The sequence below is a fragment of the Bufo bufo genome, chromosome 1 (assembly GCF_905171765.1).
Source record: "Bufo bufo chromosome 1, aBufBuf1.1, whole genome shotgun sequence".
Lineage (NCBI taxonomy): Eukaryota > Metazoa > Chordata > Amphibia > Anura > Bufonidae > Bufo > Bufo bufo.
This window is the reverse complement of record NC_053389.1, coordinates 211959985-211979206: the sequence shown is the minus strand read 5'-3', so window position 1 is coordinate 211979206 and position 19222 is coordinate 211959985. Positions and strand designations below refer to the sequence as shown.

The 19222-nt window shown below is 41.7% G+C and overlaps 1 protein-coding gene across 1 annotated transcript in view; it reads right to left on the bottom strand.

The window, feature by feature from the left end:
- Window positions 1-19222, bottom strand: part of GRIN2D (glutamate ionotropic receptor NMDA type subunit 2D) — a 642162-nt gene that overhangs the window by 194912 nt on the left and 428028 nt on the right. Inside the window, exon 8 of the mRNA XM_040434835.1 lies at window positions 11847-12076. Coding sequence (XP_040290769.1) covers window positions 11847-12076 — 230 coding nt within the window. The remainder of the gene's footprint in view (window positions 1-11846; window positions 12077-19222) is intronic.

Below are 19222 nucleotides of genomic sequence, written 5' to 3'. Positions count from 1 at the left end.
ATTAAGGTGAGTTAAATGTTTTTTTATTTTTTTTAACCCCCTCCAGCCCTGTTTTACTTAGCATTCTGTATTCAGAATGCTATTATTTTCCCTTATAACCATGTTATAAGGGAAAATAATACTATTTACAGAACACCGATCCCAAGCCCGAACTTCTGTGAAGAAGTTCGGGTTTGGGTACCAAACACGCGCGATTTTTCTCACGCGAGTGCAAAACGCATTACAATGTATTGCACTCGCGCGGAAAAATCGCGGGTGTTCCCGCAACGCACCCGCGCATTTTTTAGCAACGCCCGTGTGAAAGAGGCCTAACTCTAAGCATAAAACAGCAATCATGCATGCTGCTTCAGATGGATGCACCAACTGAAAAGCAATTAGAAATATATCAAAATATAATTTGCAAAGTATCTTGGTGCATATTTGCATTTTCAGTGTATACCTTGATTACATCAATCTCTTCTTAAGCTTAAAAACATGGGCAAGATTTCAAGATTTCTGTGCTAAAATGTGTTTACAGCCTTATAGGATTATGAACAGTTTGATTTAGATATGTCTTAACATATATAAACCATCAATGCTGATTGAAGAGGATAATTGTGCTATAATCTTTGTGGAAATAAGTGGTATAGTGTTGGCATCAACTATTCTATATCCTATGAACTATTTTAAGATATTCAGTTTTATTTTTGGCCTGGTTTTCTTGACATTTGTAAGATATATATGTATATATATATATATATATATATATATATATACAGTTGCAAGAAAAAGTATGTGAACCCTTTGGAATTATATGGATTTCTGCACGAATTGGTCATAAAATGTGATCTGATCTTCATCTAAGTCACAACAATAGACAATCACAGTCTGCTTAAACTAATAACACACAAAGAATTAAATGTTACCATGTTTTTATTGAACACACCATGTAAACATTCACAGTGCAGGTGGAAAAAGTATGTGAACCCTTGAATTTAATAACTGGTTGAACCTCCTTTGGCAGCAATAACTTCAACCAAACGTTTCCTGTAGTTGCAGATCAGACGTGCGCAACGGCCAGGAGTAATTCTTGACCATTCCTCTTTACAGAACTGTTTTGGTTCAGCAATATTCTTGGGATGTCTGGTGTGAAATGCTTTCTTGAGGTCATGCCACAGCATCTGAATCGGGTTGAGGTCAGGACTCTGACTAGGCCACTCCAGAAGGTGTATTTTCTTCTGTTTAAGCCATTCTGTTGTTGATTTACTTCTATGCTTTGGGTTGTTGTCCTCTTGCAACACCCATCTTCTGTTGAGCTTCAGCTGGTGGACAGATGGCCTTAAGTTCTCCTGCAAAATGTCTTGATAAACTTGGGAATTCATTTTTCCTTCGATGATAGCAATCCGTCCAGGCCCTGACGCAGCAAAGCAGCCCCAAACCATGATGCCCCCACCACCATACTGCACAGTTGGGATGAGGTTTTGATGTTGGTGTGCTGTGCCTCTTTTTCTCCACACATACTGTTGTGTGTTTCTTCCAAACAACTCAAATTTGGTTTCATCTGTCCACAGAATATTTTTCCAGTACTGCTGTGGAACATCCAGGTGCTCTTGTGCAAACTGTAAACGTGCAGCAATGTTTTTTTTGGACAGCAGTGGCTTCCTCTGTGGTATTCTCCCATGAAATCCATTTTTGTTTAGTGTTTTACGTATCGTAGATTCGCTAACAGGGATGTTATCATATGCCAAAGACTTTTGCAAGTCTTTAGCTGACACTCTAGGATTCTTCTTCACCTCATTGACCAGTCTGCGCTGTGCTCTTGCAGTCATCTTTACAGGACGGCCAATCCTAGGGAGAGTAGCAGCAGTGGTGAACTTTCTCCATTTATAGACAATTTGTCTTACCGTGGACTGATGAACAGCAAGGCTTTTGGAGATACTTTTATAACCCTTTCCAGCTTTATGCAAGTCAACAATTCTTAATCGCAGGTCTTCTGAAAGCTCTTTTGTGTGAGGCATCATTCACATCAGGCAATGCTTCTTGTGAAAAGCAAACCCAGGGCAGCTGTAACCAACACCTCCAATCTCATTTCATTGATTGGACTCTAGTTGGCTGACACCTTACTCCAATTAGCTCTTGGAGATGTCATTAGTCTAGGGGTTCACATACTTTTTCCACCTGCACTGTGAATGTTTACATGTTGTGTTCAATAAAAACATGGTAACATTTAATTCTTTGTGTGTTATTAGTTTAAGCAGACTGTGATTGTCTATTGTTGTGACTTAGATGAAGATCAGATCACATTTTATGACCAATTCGTGCAGAAATCCATATAATTCCAAAGGGTTCACATACTTTTTCTTGCAACTGTATATATATATAAAATGACCTCCAGCAGGCCACAAATGTGCATGTGTCTGCTCAAACGGTCAGAAACAGACTCCATGAGGGTGATATGAGGGCCCGACGTCCACAAGTGGGGGTTGTGCTTACAGCCCAACACCGTGCAGGACGTTTGGCATTTGCCAGAGAACACCAAGATTGGCAAATTCGCCACTGGCGCCCTGTGCTCTTCACAGATGAAAGCAGGTTCACACTGAGCACATGTGACAGACGTGACAGAGTCTGGAGACGCTGTGGAGAACGTTCTGCTGCCTGCAACATCCTCCATCATGACCGGTTTGGCATTGGGTCAGTAATGGTGTGGGGTGGCATTTCTTTGGAGGGCCGCACAGCCCTCCATGTGCTCGCCAGAGGTAGCCTGACTGCTATTAGGTACCGAGATGAGATCCTCAGACCCCTTGTGAGACCATATGCTGGTGCGGTTGGCCCTGGGTTCCTCCTAATGCAAGACAATGCTAGACCTCATGTGGCTGGAGTATGTCAGCAGTTCCTGCAAGACAAAGGCATTGATGCTATGGACTGGCCCGCCCGTTCCCCAGACCTGAATCCAATTGAGCACATCTGGGACATCATGTCTCGCTCTATCCACCAATGTCACGTTGCACCACAGACTGTCCAGGAGTTGGCAGATGCTTTAGTCCAGGTCTGGGAGGAGATCCCTCAGGAGACCGTCTGCCACCTCATCAGGAGCATGCACAGGCGTTGTACGGAGGTCATACAGGCACGTGGAGGCCACACACACTACTGATCCTCATTTTGACTTGTTTTAAGGACATTACATCAAAGTTGGATCAGCCTGTAGTGTGTTTTTCAACTTTAATTTTTAGTGGGACTCCAAATCCAGACCTCCATGGGTTGAAAAATTTGATTTTAATTTTTTTATTTTTGTGTAATTTTTTTGTCAGCACATTCAACTATGTAAAAAACAAAGTATTTCAGAAGAATATTTAATTAACTCAGATCTAGGATGTGTTATTTTTGTGTTCCCTTTATTTTTCTGAGCAGTGTATATATATATATATAAAAAAAACATCCTTAAAGTCTCTTGCAATTATATATATTTGGAAAATTTTCCAACACTGGTGACTCAGGCTTTCTTTTCAACAATTGTCGCTAATGTGTATTTTTAATTCAGAGTGATTAACTACTGAATTCAACTACTGCTATCATGTGGTTTCATTAAGGAAATGTCTGGGCCATCAGTATGCACCTGTTCAATGACGCTGAGGTCATGATACTTCTCTTACGTTGCATTGCTATAAGGAGACCATGTTTAATGATAGGCTTTTTACTTCTGCCCACGATTTCACCACCCTGCTGTCGAGTTAACGTATTATGTCATGCTGTCCAAGTTGGCTTAGTCGAACAAATCGGAAACTATACTTACTCATTTTGTAAGGATGTGGTAATGATTGTCAAACTGTTTCTAGTTACATCTCACCAGCCAACAGCTGCTCTCCTTTGAGAATAAGCTTGATTCACCTGGGATAATGATAATCATTGTGTTGTTCACTTCCCATAATGTCAAAAATAATACCTCAAAATAGCCCCATTGCTTGAGTATGAGCTGATCCATGTGCAAACAGAGCACAGAAGCATAGCACAAAGCAAATAAAATAAATAACTTTTTACAAAACTGGCACTCGACTGTTTTAGGGTTTTCACTTTGAAAAATATGAAAAGGATCTACAACTGCTCACTAATAAGTATTGGTGTACAAGTCTATACAAACAACTAAACACTGTAGCTAGATTAAGACATTAGAAACAAAAGTTACCTAGTTTAAATACTGTTAAATTATGTTGGTCGGGGACTTGGCCTGAGGCTGTAATGGCTCACCGATACAACAAAGTGCTTCCCCAGGGGTCCTGCTACCGTACCGCTCCGCCATGCGCCGTCAAAAGGGCAAAAAGAAGGAGGTAAAGGACGGTGAAAGTGCTACCCCAGCAAGGCAAGATGGTGCCGGACAGTCAGTGAAGCTGCTGGATGTGGCAGCGCGACTGGAAAAGTTTACTCACACCACTGAATCTGTTCATCCTGCGTCGGCACCATACACTGCCGCTGTTAAGAGGAATCCTCCAGTCCCTCCATTGCAAGATGACAACATTTCAGAGGACTCTGAGGTCAATGATCTTAATGGCAAGATGGCTGCCTCTGCGCTTGAGCCTACTATCAAGGATGTCCTTTCAGCGGTGTTACAATGCAATAATGCAATCACTGCGCTTTCTACCAATATGGGTGGCCTGAAAGAGGATGTAGGGCTACTAAGGCAAGACATGAGGCAAGTCAAAGAGCATATGAGTGAAATTAAGGGCCGCTTAAGTGATTTGGAAGACCAAATGCCGCCAGTTAAAAGGGTCATGCAGCGGGTGATTCACAATGTCACCATGCTCATCTCCAAAACTGACAACCTGGAAAACAGGCTGCGGCGAAATAATGTGCGCATGATTGGTGTGCCAGAACGTACCGAAGGAACAGATGCTGTTACATTTGTGGAAAAGTGGCTAACAGAAAAAATAGGAAAGGAAAAGCTGTCTCCTGTTTGCTGTGGAACGGGCACACAGGGTGCCATTTCGCCCCCCACCACCAGGGGCACCACCGGGCCCTTTATTGCTTAGAGTCCTCCATTTTCATGACCGGGATGTCATTTTGAGAGGAGCAAGAGACTGCACTGATCTGACTATTGATGGGAACCGGATCTCTTTGTTTCCTGACTTCTCACCTGACGTCCAAAAGAAGCGTGCATGTTTTATTGATGCTAAACGCAGACCGACTATTACAGCTTCCATATTTTATGCTATATCCTGCGAAACTGCGAGCCGTGGCGAAAGATAAAACACACTTGTTTGAGGATCCAGGTGCGGCAAGTCAGTGGTTGGACTCCACTGAAAAGGATTTAAGGGAGGGCACTTAATCTGCTGATTGCCGCAAGTTATTATGCTCTTACCTTCTACCTTTTGTCTATATGGACAGTTGATAATTGCGGGGTCATGTTGTTGGTTAAATGCCTGCACATAATGGTGTGGGGGGCAGACTGAGTGCTTGAGTTAATGATTTGCCCAGTACCGGAGACGGCCTTTATTAATGTTTGCACTATGTCCTTTTCATCAGTTAGGAGTGTTATACTATAAGGGGGAGATCTGATATATGCTAGCATAGCCGGGAATGTATGCCACTTGCTAGTTTTTATTCAACGTTTCCCTTGTTTGCTATTGCATATTTTTTTGTATTCCCCAAGTTCAGGAAATTATTTTCCCCAGGGCTTCACGTGTATGTGAAATGTCTTTATTTGTTCTGTATGGGTTGGGAAGGGGGAGGGGGGGTGGGAGGGACTGTGAGACCTTATTGACTAGACACCAGTGGTTATATGTGTATGACTGGGGCGAGGCTGCTTACGGTCCTATACTGCTATGGTTTAAAAACATAAATGGGTACCCTTAGAATAATTGCCTGGAATGTTAGGGGGCTGAACCAACCTGCTAAACGCAATGCCGTCTTTTATGCTTTCCAAACATATAAACCGCCAATTCTGTGCCTCTCAGAAACTCATCTCACTTCTGAGAGAACACATCTTATTCATAAGGCTTGGGTGGCACAGAAGTTTCATTCCTCCTATTCCACGCAATTGAGAGGGGTGAGCGTGTTGGTGCATTGAAATGTTCCCTTTATATTGAGGGAGGTACATGTGGAGGAGGGTCGCTTTATATGTATGAACTGTTCTGTGTTTCATTACCAAATGATACTAGTGGCCGTTTATATACCTCCCCCATATTCCTGTGAAGTTCTCAAAAAAGTATTATCCTTCCGGATCTGCCAGTTCTCATAATTGGTGATTTTAACATGTTCTTGGACAAATCCCTAGATAAATTTCAATCTGATAGTGGGGCCTCTGGCCCTTCTCTATCCTCATTAGCCAAGACGCTCGCTGAAATAGACTCGTATGATTTGTGGAGGTCCGGAAATCCGGGTGTGAAGCAATACTCCTGCTATTCGTCATCACATAGTTCTCTTTCTAGGATAGATCTAGCTGTGGGATCTAAGGGAGTGTTAGATAAGGTCCAGGATGTTAGGTACTTACCCCGTAGTATTTCTGACCACTCCCCGTTATTGGTAGTACTGGATTTAGGGAGAGAGCTATTGGTTCCGAGACAACCATGGCGACTAAACCCTTTTTGGATCCAGTTAGTTGATACTGGTACTGTGATATCTGCTGCTCTGACTGACTTTTTTTTTACCAATAATGAAGGTTCAGCTAGTCACTCCATTATCTGGGATACACTCCATTATCTGGGATACAGAGTCCCTTCTGCATGTTTACCCCCTTTATTTTTCTTACCTGGATGTTTACTGACATCTTAGGTTCACATCCAGCGTGGCTATCATCTATAGCTGTTTGTTTCACCTACTTTATTATTTTTATGTTTGCTATTGTTCTCTTCAGTTGATTAGTGACTCATCATTTATTATGTACATGTATTTGATCCTAGGGTAGGTTATTATACCATATACATCCCTATTGATCCTATGTATTTTCGTACTCTTGACCAGTGTGTCCCTCCCAGGGTGGCGCCCTTTTTTTCCTTCCCTGTTCCTTTTTTGTTCCCTGTCCTCTGGCATCATATGCATGTAATTGCAATTTTAATTGTGTCTTGTTATATTCACAAGGTATCCTAAAACAATTTGCACAACTTTGCACTGAATATGGCCTAGTGTCTACCCATTTCTATAAATTCCTTCAGTTAAGGCACGCTATCAGTTCGCAGGATAAAGTGCGCCCCCTACAATTTGTATCACAACTCATGCTTAAAAAACTGATAGAACCAGGTCCTGTAAAAGGAGCTTTTTCGGATGCTTATAATACTTTGCTATATGAACAGCTGAAAAAATATCCGCTCAAAGTTAAGTTGAAGTGGGAGAGGGATGTGGGCCCCATCTCAGACAACCAATGGGAAGACGTCCTTGCACAGATTCCTACCCTATCCCCTAGCGAAGCGGCTAGACTGTCTCAACTCTATATGATACACAGGGTATATAGAACTACAATCTTCTTATGGAAGGTGGGATATAGATCTGACTCCAAGTGTCCGAAATGTGGGGAAGAAGGGGTCGGATTGCTCCATATGCTGTGGAATTGCAGTGCGCTACAGGGTTATTGGACGGATATAATCAATTTACTAAACAAAATTTATAGCGCTAATTATAAACTGGATCCTAGGTTTTGCTTGCTTGGTATGTTAGATTTGGATAACTTGCCACCAAATGTTACAATTGGAATCAACAGAATCTTATATCAGGCACGCAAAACCCTAGCTGCTAAATGGATACAGCCTCTTTCCCCAAGCATATCGGAATTCATTACCAGAATGAATACAGTCATAAGATTGGAAAGAGGAGTATACATGAAGCGTAATTGCATGACGAAATTTGATACCATTTGGGGCCCCTGGATTGACAGATCTGGAGTTTGTAGTACATGGCTAACTTTGAAAAATAGTCTGAGGATCTTCTCGGGCTAACCCGGGAGGGGAGAGATGGGGCTGATTGTGTTTATTTAAGCTTAGTGTGCTGAAGCGTTATAGTGCATAGGTGATGTCATGGTCTGTTACTAAAACAAATAGGTCTTACACATGTTTATGCTCATCTACTCACAACAAGGTCTCACAGTGGGTGGGGGGGAGGGGAGTTTGGTTGTTGGGATCTTTATGTTAAGGATCCTGTTTATTGACTATCCTGTTTTGTACAATAAGTATTTTTGCACTATGTTGAACATAATATATGACACAAGAATTTTGTAAAATGATATTGTTTATTTTTACAAAATAATAATAAAAATGTATCTGATTTTAAAAAAATTATGTTGGTCCCCATCATTTTTCTATGAGTAAATGACTGGAAAAATATTCATACAATCATGAACACATCAAACCCCATTGCATGGACAACACACAACTCTCTGACTCCCTTTTTATACTACTGGGGCAAATGTACCACAGTATAGATTTGCAGTGACCCACTAGGCCCCTGCTAGTGATTGGCTATGTGATATGACACAGAATCATGGAGAGCAGCAGGAAACATGCCAGAGAAAGATTGTAGATAAAAACTTTTAAAAAGACTGAGCAGCCATAAAAGGTGTGTGTGTGTGTGGCCAACGTCTGTGAAGGTGATGCTCACCTGAGGCTACTGAACTTTGCAGCCATTTCTTGGGTCTAGAGGCTTTCAGCCCCCAGTAAAATTATTGAGGCAGCTTGCAAGTGTTGAGTTTTGGTCTGTACTTCGCAGTGTGAATAGCAGACATTGTATGAGGAACTGCACCTCTTGGCTAGATTGGGATGTGAAGTATTATATGATGAAGTATTATATTGTACAAAGTTATATATGAAAGCACATCTCTGCAGGGAGGTACTGGAGATAACCCAATGATTGCCACAAATTGCTTCAATTTGGATGGAAGTGTTTAAGACCTGTTTCTCCTTCTTGTGGAAGTATTTGCTCTTTAGTAAAGACTTTGGGGTAGATTTATCAAAACTAGTGCAAAGGAAAACTGGCTTAGTTGCCCATAGCAACCAATCAAGCTCTGCCTTTCATTTGTCAGAGCTATATTGGAAAAAGGTGGAATCTGATTGGTTGCTATGGGCAACTAAGCCAGTTCTTCTTTGCACCAGCTTGATAAATTAGGGCCTTTGTATTTATGTTAAACTGCAACCTCCTTCTCTGTCTTCTGTGTTTGCACAATGCCCCTGCAACACCAAAGGAATCCCACTTTCAAACCGGCAGAAGACTCCAACCAGGTTGTGCCCTGGGGAAAAACAACAACCAGGTGTAACCTCTTTTCACTCTTTGGCCCTAGGAGTGAGGGAGAGGGAACCAGCTAGGTCCATGAGTTCCACCACCACTATTACTCTCATCCTCCCCTCTGGGTTGTTACCAGTGGCGTTGCAAGGGGGGTACGGGGGTGCGAACCGCACCGGGTGACACCAGCAGGGCCGGTATTTACAAACCATTTGTATTGCCGTCCTCAGGAGAGGGAAAGATGTGTCTGGGATTTGAACCCACGACCTTCTGTATCAGAGGCAAAGCACTGCGATGCAGCCTCTTCCTGTGTCCCGCCCTGTATGTCCATATATGGCAGGCATGGCCAACCTTCGGCTCTCCAGCTGTTGTAAAACTACAATTCCCACCATGCCCTGTTGTAGGCTGATACCTGTAGGCAGTCTGGGAATGCTGGGAGTTGTAGTTTTGCAACATCTGGAGAGCCTCAGCTTGGCCATCCCTGATATATGGAGTTAGTGCTTGTGTATTTCAGAAAAGCTTCTGCTGGGATTCGAACCCACGACCTTCTGTATCAGAGGCAAAGCATCTAACCACACAGCCATAAGAACAGCCTTGCTACTGACTGAAAATATATGAGACTTCTACTGTTATAGCTGTACATCTATACACATGACGGCTGCCCTAACACACCCAGCACTGCTATATCTCTATATGACAGCTGTCCCAGCACACTCAGCTCTGCTTTATCTCTATAAATGATAGCTGCCCCAGCACACCCAGCTCTGCTACATATGATACACATGACAGCTGCACCAGCACACTCAGCTCTACTATATCTGCCCCCGGCCAAAGTGTTGAAGTGGCGTCAGAGATCCCCAAGGGCCAAGCCAAGTAACTAAGTTTTTATGTGAAATATGTTTGTTATACACATATAGCCTACACTGTGCCACACAATATACAGTATACCGCTACACTGTGCCACACAATATACAGTATACCGCTACACTGTGCCACACAATATACAGTATACTGCTACACTGTGCCACACAATATACAGTATACCGCTACACTGTGCCACACAATATACAGTATACCGCTACACTGTGCCCCACAATATACAGTATACCTCTACACTGTGCCCCACAATATACAGTATACACTGTGCCCCACAATATACAGTATACCTCTACACTGTGCCCCACAATATACAGTATACCGCTACATTGTGCCACACAATATACAGTATACCTCTACACTGTGCCACACAATATACAGTATACCTCTACACTGTGCCCCACAATATACAGTATACCGCTACACTGTGCCACACAATATACAGTATACCTATACACTGTGCCCCACAATATATACAGTATACCTCTACACTGTGCCACACAATATACAGTATACCGCTACACTGTGCCCCACAATGTACAGTATACCGCTACACTGTGCCACACAATATACAGTATACCTCTACACTGTGCCCCACAATATACAGTATACCGCTACACTGTGTAGTCTGTTCTATAAGCACCATTGTTTTGTGGCGGCGGACAGAAAATAATCTGGAAGTGCCCCTCCCGAGACCAGGCTCTGACTGCTAGGGGGGGTCTGCTGAGCTAACGGATGCCCCCTATGGCAGTAGCACCACCATAGCCCCCATATATGGCTAAAAAATTTGCTTCGGGGAGGGGGTGGGGGGGGAAAGGGGTGACACCATTTTCTACCGCACCGGGTGACACCAGCCCTAGCAACGCCACTGGTTGTTACACATTGCACTTATGGCTCACACTTGTTCTGAGGACTTTTGAATGGTCTAACATTCAGCACACTGTCCTACGAATTTTCTGTCAAGATTTTCATTTATCTTGGCCATGCACTGACATTGCTTCTTTAGGGGAGTGAGACGAGCAGCTATCATACGTCTCTGGCTGTCAAATCTTCTGTGAAAACAATGCATATCCCAGAAAACCAGAAAAAAAGAATTATCACAATAGAGCTACTTATTAAAATTAAGTCCTTAAAAGTCAACATCTGCCTGCTTAACAATCCTCGAAAGTGGTCTTACATTTAGAACTGGTGCTGGATGCTCCGAAGTTATGGATGGGCCGGCGCCCCTTCATAACTTCGGCGGATCCACCACCAGTTTAGGGCTTTATTAAGAACGACGTCTAAAATGCCGGCCTTAATAAATGTATGTGCATTATAATTTGAAAGATCAGTTAAAATGTCAGTGTTAACAAAATCTGATCTGAACATTAAACTGATAAAGCCACAATAATTAGTAGATGTGTGTGTATGTGTGTGTGTGTGTGTGTGTGTGTATGCACAGGGACATAGCTATAGGAGGTGCATAGGTGGCAATCGCATATGTGCCAGTATGGGTAATATACAGCAAATCGTGGACTATACAACATGGAAATAAAAACACTTTGTTAAAAGAATAAGAACATGTTGCATATTTGTCTCTCATTATGCTTAAATTCTGTTTCTCTTAAAATTGCTGATATTTGTGAACTGCAAAAGATATTTTTGTTTCTGTATGAGAAAGTTCTTTGTAAGCATATCCTCTTCATATCTGCTTTTTGAAACTAGTTTTCTCACTACATGATAAGTCTAGACCACTGAGATTTACAGAGTTTTGTGAATTTAATAAAGATCAACAATAGAAATTCTTAAGCTCTTACTTTTTTATCGCTAAGTCCAGACACAGTATCCACATACTCCTCCTGGATCATGAAGGCAGCCAGATTGGCAGTGTAGCTGGCTAGAAATATTACTGCAAAGAATGCCCAGATGAGGACCATTATTTTACTTGTGGTGCCTTTTGGGTTTTCAACTGGAACAGAGTTGTTAAATACAAGAGCCCACAGCAACCAGATGGACTTGCCAATTGTGAATTTTGAACCTCCTGGATCTGAAAATATGAAATGAGATAATTTTTTATAGTAGTATTTAGTGGAGAAGAGGTGGTTAAAAATATACAAAAGTGGTGAAAAATATACACTTTGTGCAAGGGTACCTAAACTTTCACTTCTATCAATATTGTTTCAAAGTGTTAGAAATAGCCTAAAAATATTTTTCTAATGTAGTCTATTTCTTGATTTTCTAATTTTATCACAAACGCTAATCACAAAAGTTTTTGCGTCCTGAGTGCTATTAACTACAATGTCTAGAGAATCTGTACACTGCAAATATTTATGTGGTGTGCAGGTACTGATTAGTATTATAAATGCTGTAGTTAGTGCTGTCCTGAGGGGAGCACATCTCTTTGCTTCTGCCTGTATCCCGCACTGCTGTTCTATGAAAGAGCTTTCAGTAGAGGGCATGGGCAGGAGCAAGGAGATGTGCTCCCCTCAAGATAGTGCTCACTACAGCTCATACAAGTACCTTGCAAAAGTATTTACCCCCCCCCCTTGACTTTTTTCGGATTTTGTTACATTATAGCCTTAAGTTCAATGTTTTTTTTTTAATCAGAATTTTATGTAATGGATAAGAACACAATAGTTTAAGTTGGTGAAGTGAAATAAAAAAAATATATAAATAAAACTATTGCTTAGAAATAGAAAACAGAAAATTGGCATGTGCGTATGTATTCACCCCTTTTGTTAGGAAAACAATAAAAAGCTCTGGTGCAACCAATTACCTTCAGAAGTCACATAATTAGTGAAATGATGTCCACCTATGTGCAATCTAAGTGTTACATGATCTGTCATTACATATACACACCTTTTTTGAAAGGCCCCATAGGTTGCAACACCTAAGCAAGAGGTATCACTAACAAAACACTGCCATGAAGACCAAGGAACTCTCCAAACAAGTAAGGGGCAATGTTGTTGAGAAGTACAAGTCAGGGTTAGGTTATAAAAAAATATCAAAATCTTTGATGATGCCCAGGAGCACCATCAAATCTATCATACCAAATGGAAAGAACATGGCACAATAGCAAACCTGCCAAGAGATGTTCGCCCACCAAAACTCATGGACCGGGCAAGGAGGGCATTAATCAGAGAGGCAGCACAAAGACCTAAGGTAACCCTGGAGGAGCTGCAGAGTTCCATATCAGAGACTGGAGTATCTGTACATAGGACGACAATAAGCCTTACGCTCCATAGAGTTGGGCTTTATGGCAGAGTGGCCATTAGAAAGCCATTACTTTCAGCTAAAAACAAAAAGGCACATTGTGAGTTTGGAAAAGGCATGTGGGAGACTCCCAAAATTTATGGACGAAGGTGCTCTGGTCTGATGAGACTAAAATTGAACTTTTCAGCCATCAATAAAAACGCTATGTCTGGAGTAAACACACATCACCCAAAGAACATCATCCCCACAGTGAAACATGGTGGTGGCAGCATCATGCTGTGGGGAATGTTTTCAGCAGCTGGGACTGGGAAACTGGTCAGAGTTGAGAGAAAGATGGTGCTAAATACGGGGATATTCTTTAGCAAAACCTGTACCACTCTGTGCGGGATTTGAGGCTAGGACAGAGGTTCAACTTCCAGCAGAACAATGACCCCAAACACACTGCTAAATCAACACTTGAGTGGTTTAAGAGGAAATATGTAAATGTGTTGGAATGGCCTAGTCACAGCCCAGATCTCAATCCAATAGAAAATCTGTGGTCAGACTTAAATATTGCTGTTCATAAGCGCAAACCATCCAACTTGAAGGAGCTGGAGCAGTTTTGCAAGGCGGAATGGGCAAAATTACCAGTGGTAAGATGTGGAAAGCTCATAGAGCAGGGCTGGCCAACCTGCGGCTCTCCAGCTGTTACAAAACTACAACTCCCAGCATGCCTAGACTGCTTACAGCTATCAGCCTACAGCAGGGCATGGTGGGAATTGTAGTTTTACAACAGCTGGAGAGCCGCAGGTTGGCCAGCCCTGTCATAGAGACTTATCAAAAGCGACTCGGAGCTGTGATTGCCGCAAAAGATGGCTCTACAAAGTATTGACTTTAGGGGGTGACTAGTTATGCATATTGGCTTTTTCAGTTATTTTGTCCTATTTGTTGTTTGCTTCACAATAAAATAAATAAATAAAAAAACATCTTCAAAGTTGTGGTCATGTTCTGTAAATTAAATGATGCAAATCCTCAAACAATCCATGTTAATTCCAGGTTGTGAGGCACCAAAATACGAAAAAAGTCAAGGGGGGTGAATACTTTTGCAAGGCACTGTATAATACAAATCAGTATCCGTACTGCAGTGTATAGATTCTCTCTGCAACTGATTCTCTCTGTGAATAGCTCTTAGGAGGCTGGAACTTTGGGGGCCTGTTTTTGTGAAAAAATTAGAAAATCAATAAATAAACTACATAAGAAAAATTACATTTGACTATTTACAACACTTAAAAAAATTGTGAACATTTAGGTACACTAACTTCAATGAAATAATGTACTGTATTTTTGTATATGCTCATGAACATTTTTAACAGTTTTTGCACAGTCAAGAATAGATTAAGTGGTAGGTACACAAATCTAGCAATACTGCTGCATCCACTATGTCCTGTACATTAAGCAGATACAACTACCCTGACATACACAATATTTTAAGAGGCATAAAAACAATATAATTTCAAGAAACAATATTTTTCATTCCACTCCCATTAAAATAAACTAGTTTTAAATGTTTATGATCATTTTTACCAAATTTGTGTTTTTTTTCAGCATCAAAAGTGAAGAGGCATACACAGCCAAAATTATAAGAAAAGACCATGTAATTGGAACTATAGAGAGCAAACAAATTTTCAAACAATTTATTCAGGTAAAAGACTAGAGGTGGGATGAATCCAATTTTTTTCGAATCTGAATCCGAAAAGGTTCTCGAATATATTGAATCTTTCGAATCTCGAATCCTACGAATCCTGTACATAAGAATTGTGTGAACGGTATAAGAAACAAAGTGATCCAAACACTTATGGGGGGGATCTGTGGATGACACTGCTATGGGGGGATCTGTGGATGGCACTGTTATGGGGGGATCTGTGGATGGCACTGTTATGGGGGGGATCTGTGGATGGCACTGTTATGGGGGGGTCTGTGGATGGCACTGTTATGGGGGATCTGTGGATGGCACTGTTATGGGGGATCTGTGGATGGCACTGTTATGGATGATCTGTGGATGGCACTGTTATGGGGCATCTGTGGATGGCACTGTTATGGGGGATCTCTGGATGGCACTGTTATGGGGGATCTCTGGATGGCACTGTTATGGGGATCTCTGGATGGCACTGTTATGGGGATCTCTGGATGGTACTGTGATGGGGGGATCTGTAGATGACACATATATAGCATCTTTTGCTATGTGCCATCCACAGATCCCCCCCCCATAACAGTGTCCCTGCAGTGTTAATGACCTCCAATACAGGGGCTGGCATCTGGATTAGGAATGACAGTGGGGACCGGTGCTGTCCCTGTATTCTATTGCACCGGCCCCACTCACTGTTGTATAATCTAACCTGTAGGCATTGTTAAAATATAATAATCATTTGTAATCCAGCTGTATTACTTACAGCTAAGTTCCATAGCAAAGAGGAGGGAGGAGGCAAGCAGGTGCAGGTGCATGACGTAGTGAATGACGAGCCGCCTGCCTCCTCCCTCCTCCGGAACTTAGTTGTAAGTAATACAGCTGGATTACATGTGCAGCATGGCGGCGGCCATGTGTCATTAGGTAAACTAATCGAAGCATTTTTGGGTCGGCCAAATTGCCATATCACGTTGCGGGATTCGTCGGATTCGAATTTGACTAAATTACGCCGGGATTCGAATACACAAACAAGATTCAAGGGATTCGTGGATTCGACGGATTCGTTGTCCCGCCTCTATAAAAGACCATATTACTTCTTTCCTTGAAATGGATATAAATAGATTTTCCAGCTGTACTATTATATTAACTTTCCAAGAATCAAGTAGAAATCATTGTGTTCCTAAAAAGAAAAAGTGGGGCAGCATCCAATTGTAAAAAAAAAAAAAAAAAAGTAATGCTACATTTTGATTCATGCAGTAAACATTTGGCTTATGCTGTGTGGGTCAAAATGTTGCCATCTTGTGTGTGCAACATGCAAATAAAGAGTTCTTTTTTTTGCACATATGAATGATATCACACTTTTTCTTTTCTTACCTTGGATGATCCAATATTCAGAATTTTAGATTTATGCATCCTACAAATAAATGCTGAATGATCATGCTGATAGCGTTTGTATTTGGGTTTTATCATTATGTCTCTCATCAGTATCTTGAAGTTTGAACCATTCTCTTATAGCAATATAAGCCATCTATAGTAATTACTGTATGTACTAAAACTCATAGGGTGGAATTTATCATCCCCACACAAACACACCCATACACACAACACTGCATGTTTGTGACTTTTTAAATGCCACTTGCCACAATTTTTTGCACAATTGCCATTTCTCTGCTGCCATCACCACTTTCCCAAAAAGTTGGCGTATTGAGGGTGAGGAGGGGTCGTGACTGCAGGATCAACACATTTATCTTCTTTGACACCAGTTTCCTGTTGGCAAAGAAGACTGAAATCTACACCAGCCATGGACTGCCAAAAATGCACCTAATTTTTGACGAGGTGTGCGCTTCAATCAAAAATTATATTAATGTATGTGAAAATAAGATTTCACTAAATTTAGACTTAAAGAATGAAGTATATTATAACATATACTGTAGTAATACTCAATGATTATGTCTCTAAGAACATGGCTCCATTAAGTCTCTGTGCAGGAATCATACTCCTTTCTGTGAAATCAGAAAAAACCTTACCCAACGATTTGTAGGTCAATATTAGAGAACTCTAGAAATATTTTTATAGTACCTTATCATGTTAACCTACTTTCACACTCGCGTTTTGTGCGCATCCGTCATGGATGGATCCGTTAAGATAATACAACCGTCTGCATCCGTTCAGAACGGATCCATTTGTATTATCTGTAACATAGCCAAGACGGATCCGTCTTGTACACCTTTGAAAGTCAATGGAGGACAGATCAGTTTTCTGTTGTGCCAGATTGTATCAGTAAAACGGATCCGTCCCCATTGACTTACATCGTGTGCCAGGACAGATCCGTTTGGCTCAGTTTCATCAGTTCAGTCTCCATTCTCCATTCCAGTTTTGGTTCTCAGTCTCCATTCCGTTTTGGTGTCCATCTCCAAAGCGGAATGGAGACTGAACTGATGCAAACTGATGCATTCTGAGCGGATCCTTTTCTATTCAGAATGTATTACAATGCAAACTGATCCGTTTTGGACCGCTTGTGAGAGCCCTGAACAGATCTCAGAAACGGAAAGCCATAAAGCAAGTGTGAAAGTAGACTAAATCAAATGCTTTCCTTTTATTATATAGTTATCCTATTACAATACTATAAGTCCAGAAATTATTTTTACCCATCAAAATGATATAACAGCTTGCAAAATAAAATTGGTGAACTCATGCTGCATGCTTGTTTTTCTTTTTCCATAGTGAGAAAATAGGACCTGTGGTGACGTCACTTCGGTCATCACATGATCCATCACATGATTTTTTACCATGGTGATGGATCATGTGATGACCGGAATGACGTCACCAAAGGTCCTGTTGCTGCACAGAGATCAGATGAAGACAGAAGGAGATGCCGGGCTATGCGATCAAGTGGACTAAGGTGAGTTAAATTATTATTATTATTTTTTTAACCCCTCCAGCGATGTTTTACTATGCATTCTGTATTCAGAATGCTATTATTTTCCCTTATAAAAATGTTATAAGGGAAAATAATACAATCTACAGAACACCGATCCCAAGCCCGAACTTCTGGGAAGAAGTTCGGGTTTGGGTACCAAACATGCACGATTTTTCTCACGCGAGTGCAAAACGCATTACAATGTTTTGCACTCGTGTGGAAAAATCGCGGGTGTTCCCGTAACGCACCCACACATTTTCCCGCAATGCCAGTGTGAGAGAGGCCTAAGGCTACTTTCACACTAGCCAGATCCAGCAAAAAATGCTTCCGTTTCTAATAATACAACCATCTGCATCCGCTATAAACGGATCCGGTTGTATTATCTTTGATATACCCAAGATGGATCCATCATGAACTCCATTGAAAGTCAAAGGGGGACAGATCCGTTTTCTATTGTGTCAGATTGCTTTCCCAGAACAGAAAGCAAACTACAGCTGCGGTTTGCTCTCCGGTATGAGAACGGAAGGGAATGCATTTTGGAGCATTCTGTTCTGTTCAGTTATGTTTTGTCCCCATTGACAATGAACGGGGACAAAACTGAAGCGTTTTTTTACGGTATTGAGACCCTATGACGGATCTTAATACCGTAAAATATTAACGCTAGTGTGAAAGTAGCCTTAATATGTAAAGGGTAGGGTAATAGAAGCATGAGGTTGCAATAGTAGAGGCAGCAGTAGCAGCACAATATGGGATAGACAATTTAGGAGATGTGTGCACAGATGTTTAAGGGTAGTACTAGTATTTGTTAATACTTTGTAGAAGTAATGTTAGTGGGAGTTGTGGTGAGTGGTAGAATATGGAATTAGCAGCAGTGAGTACCAGCTACAATGGTGCAGCAGCCATATGGTACGTAACATGATGGTAGGCAGGTAGACAGCAGCAGTGGCATGGTGTAAGCTGATGCCATAGGGTACTGGACATAATGGCAGGCAGACAGTGGCAGTGGCATGATGAGGGCAGCATCAGCCATACAGAATGGCACATGATGGTAGGCAGGCAGATAGTAGCATGATGGCAGCAGCAGCCATAAGGTATGGGACATAATGATAGGCAGTCAGACAAGCAGCGGCATAATGGTGGCAGCAGCTATATGGTATGGAACATGATGTTAGGCTGGTATAAAGTGGTGGTGAATCTAATACACTGGGTGTAGAGGTGAAGGACCTGTGGTGACATCACAGGTCATGTGATCAGCAAAACAGGCTGTGATAGGATGACCTGGATGATGTCACCATCATGTGACCAGTGCAGGATTGGACCGGAGTGAAGAGGGGAAGGAGCCTAATGCTGATGTCTGTTTATGAGGACTGGAGAGGTAAGTGAAGGGACAGGGAGAG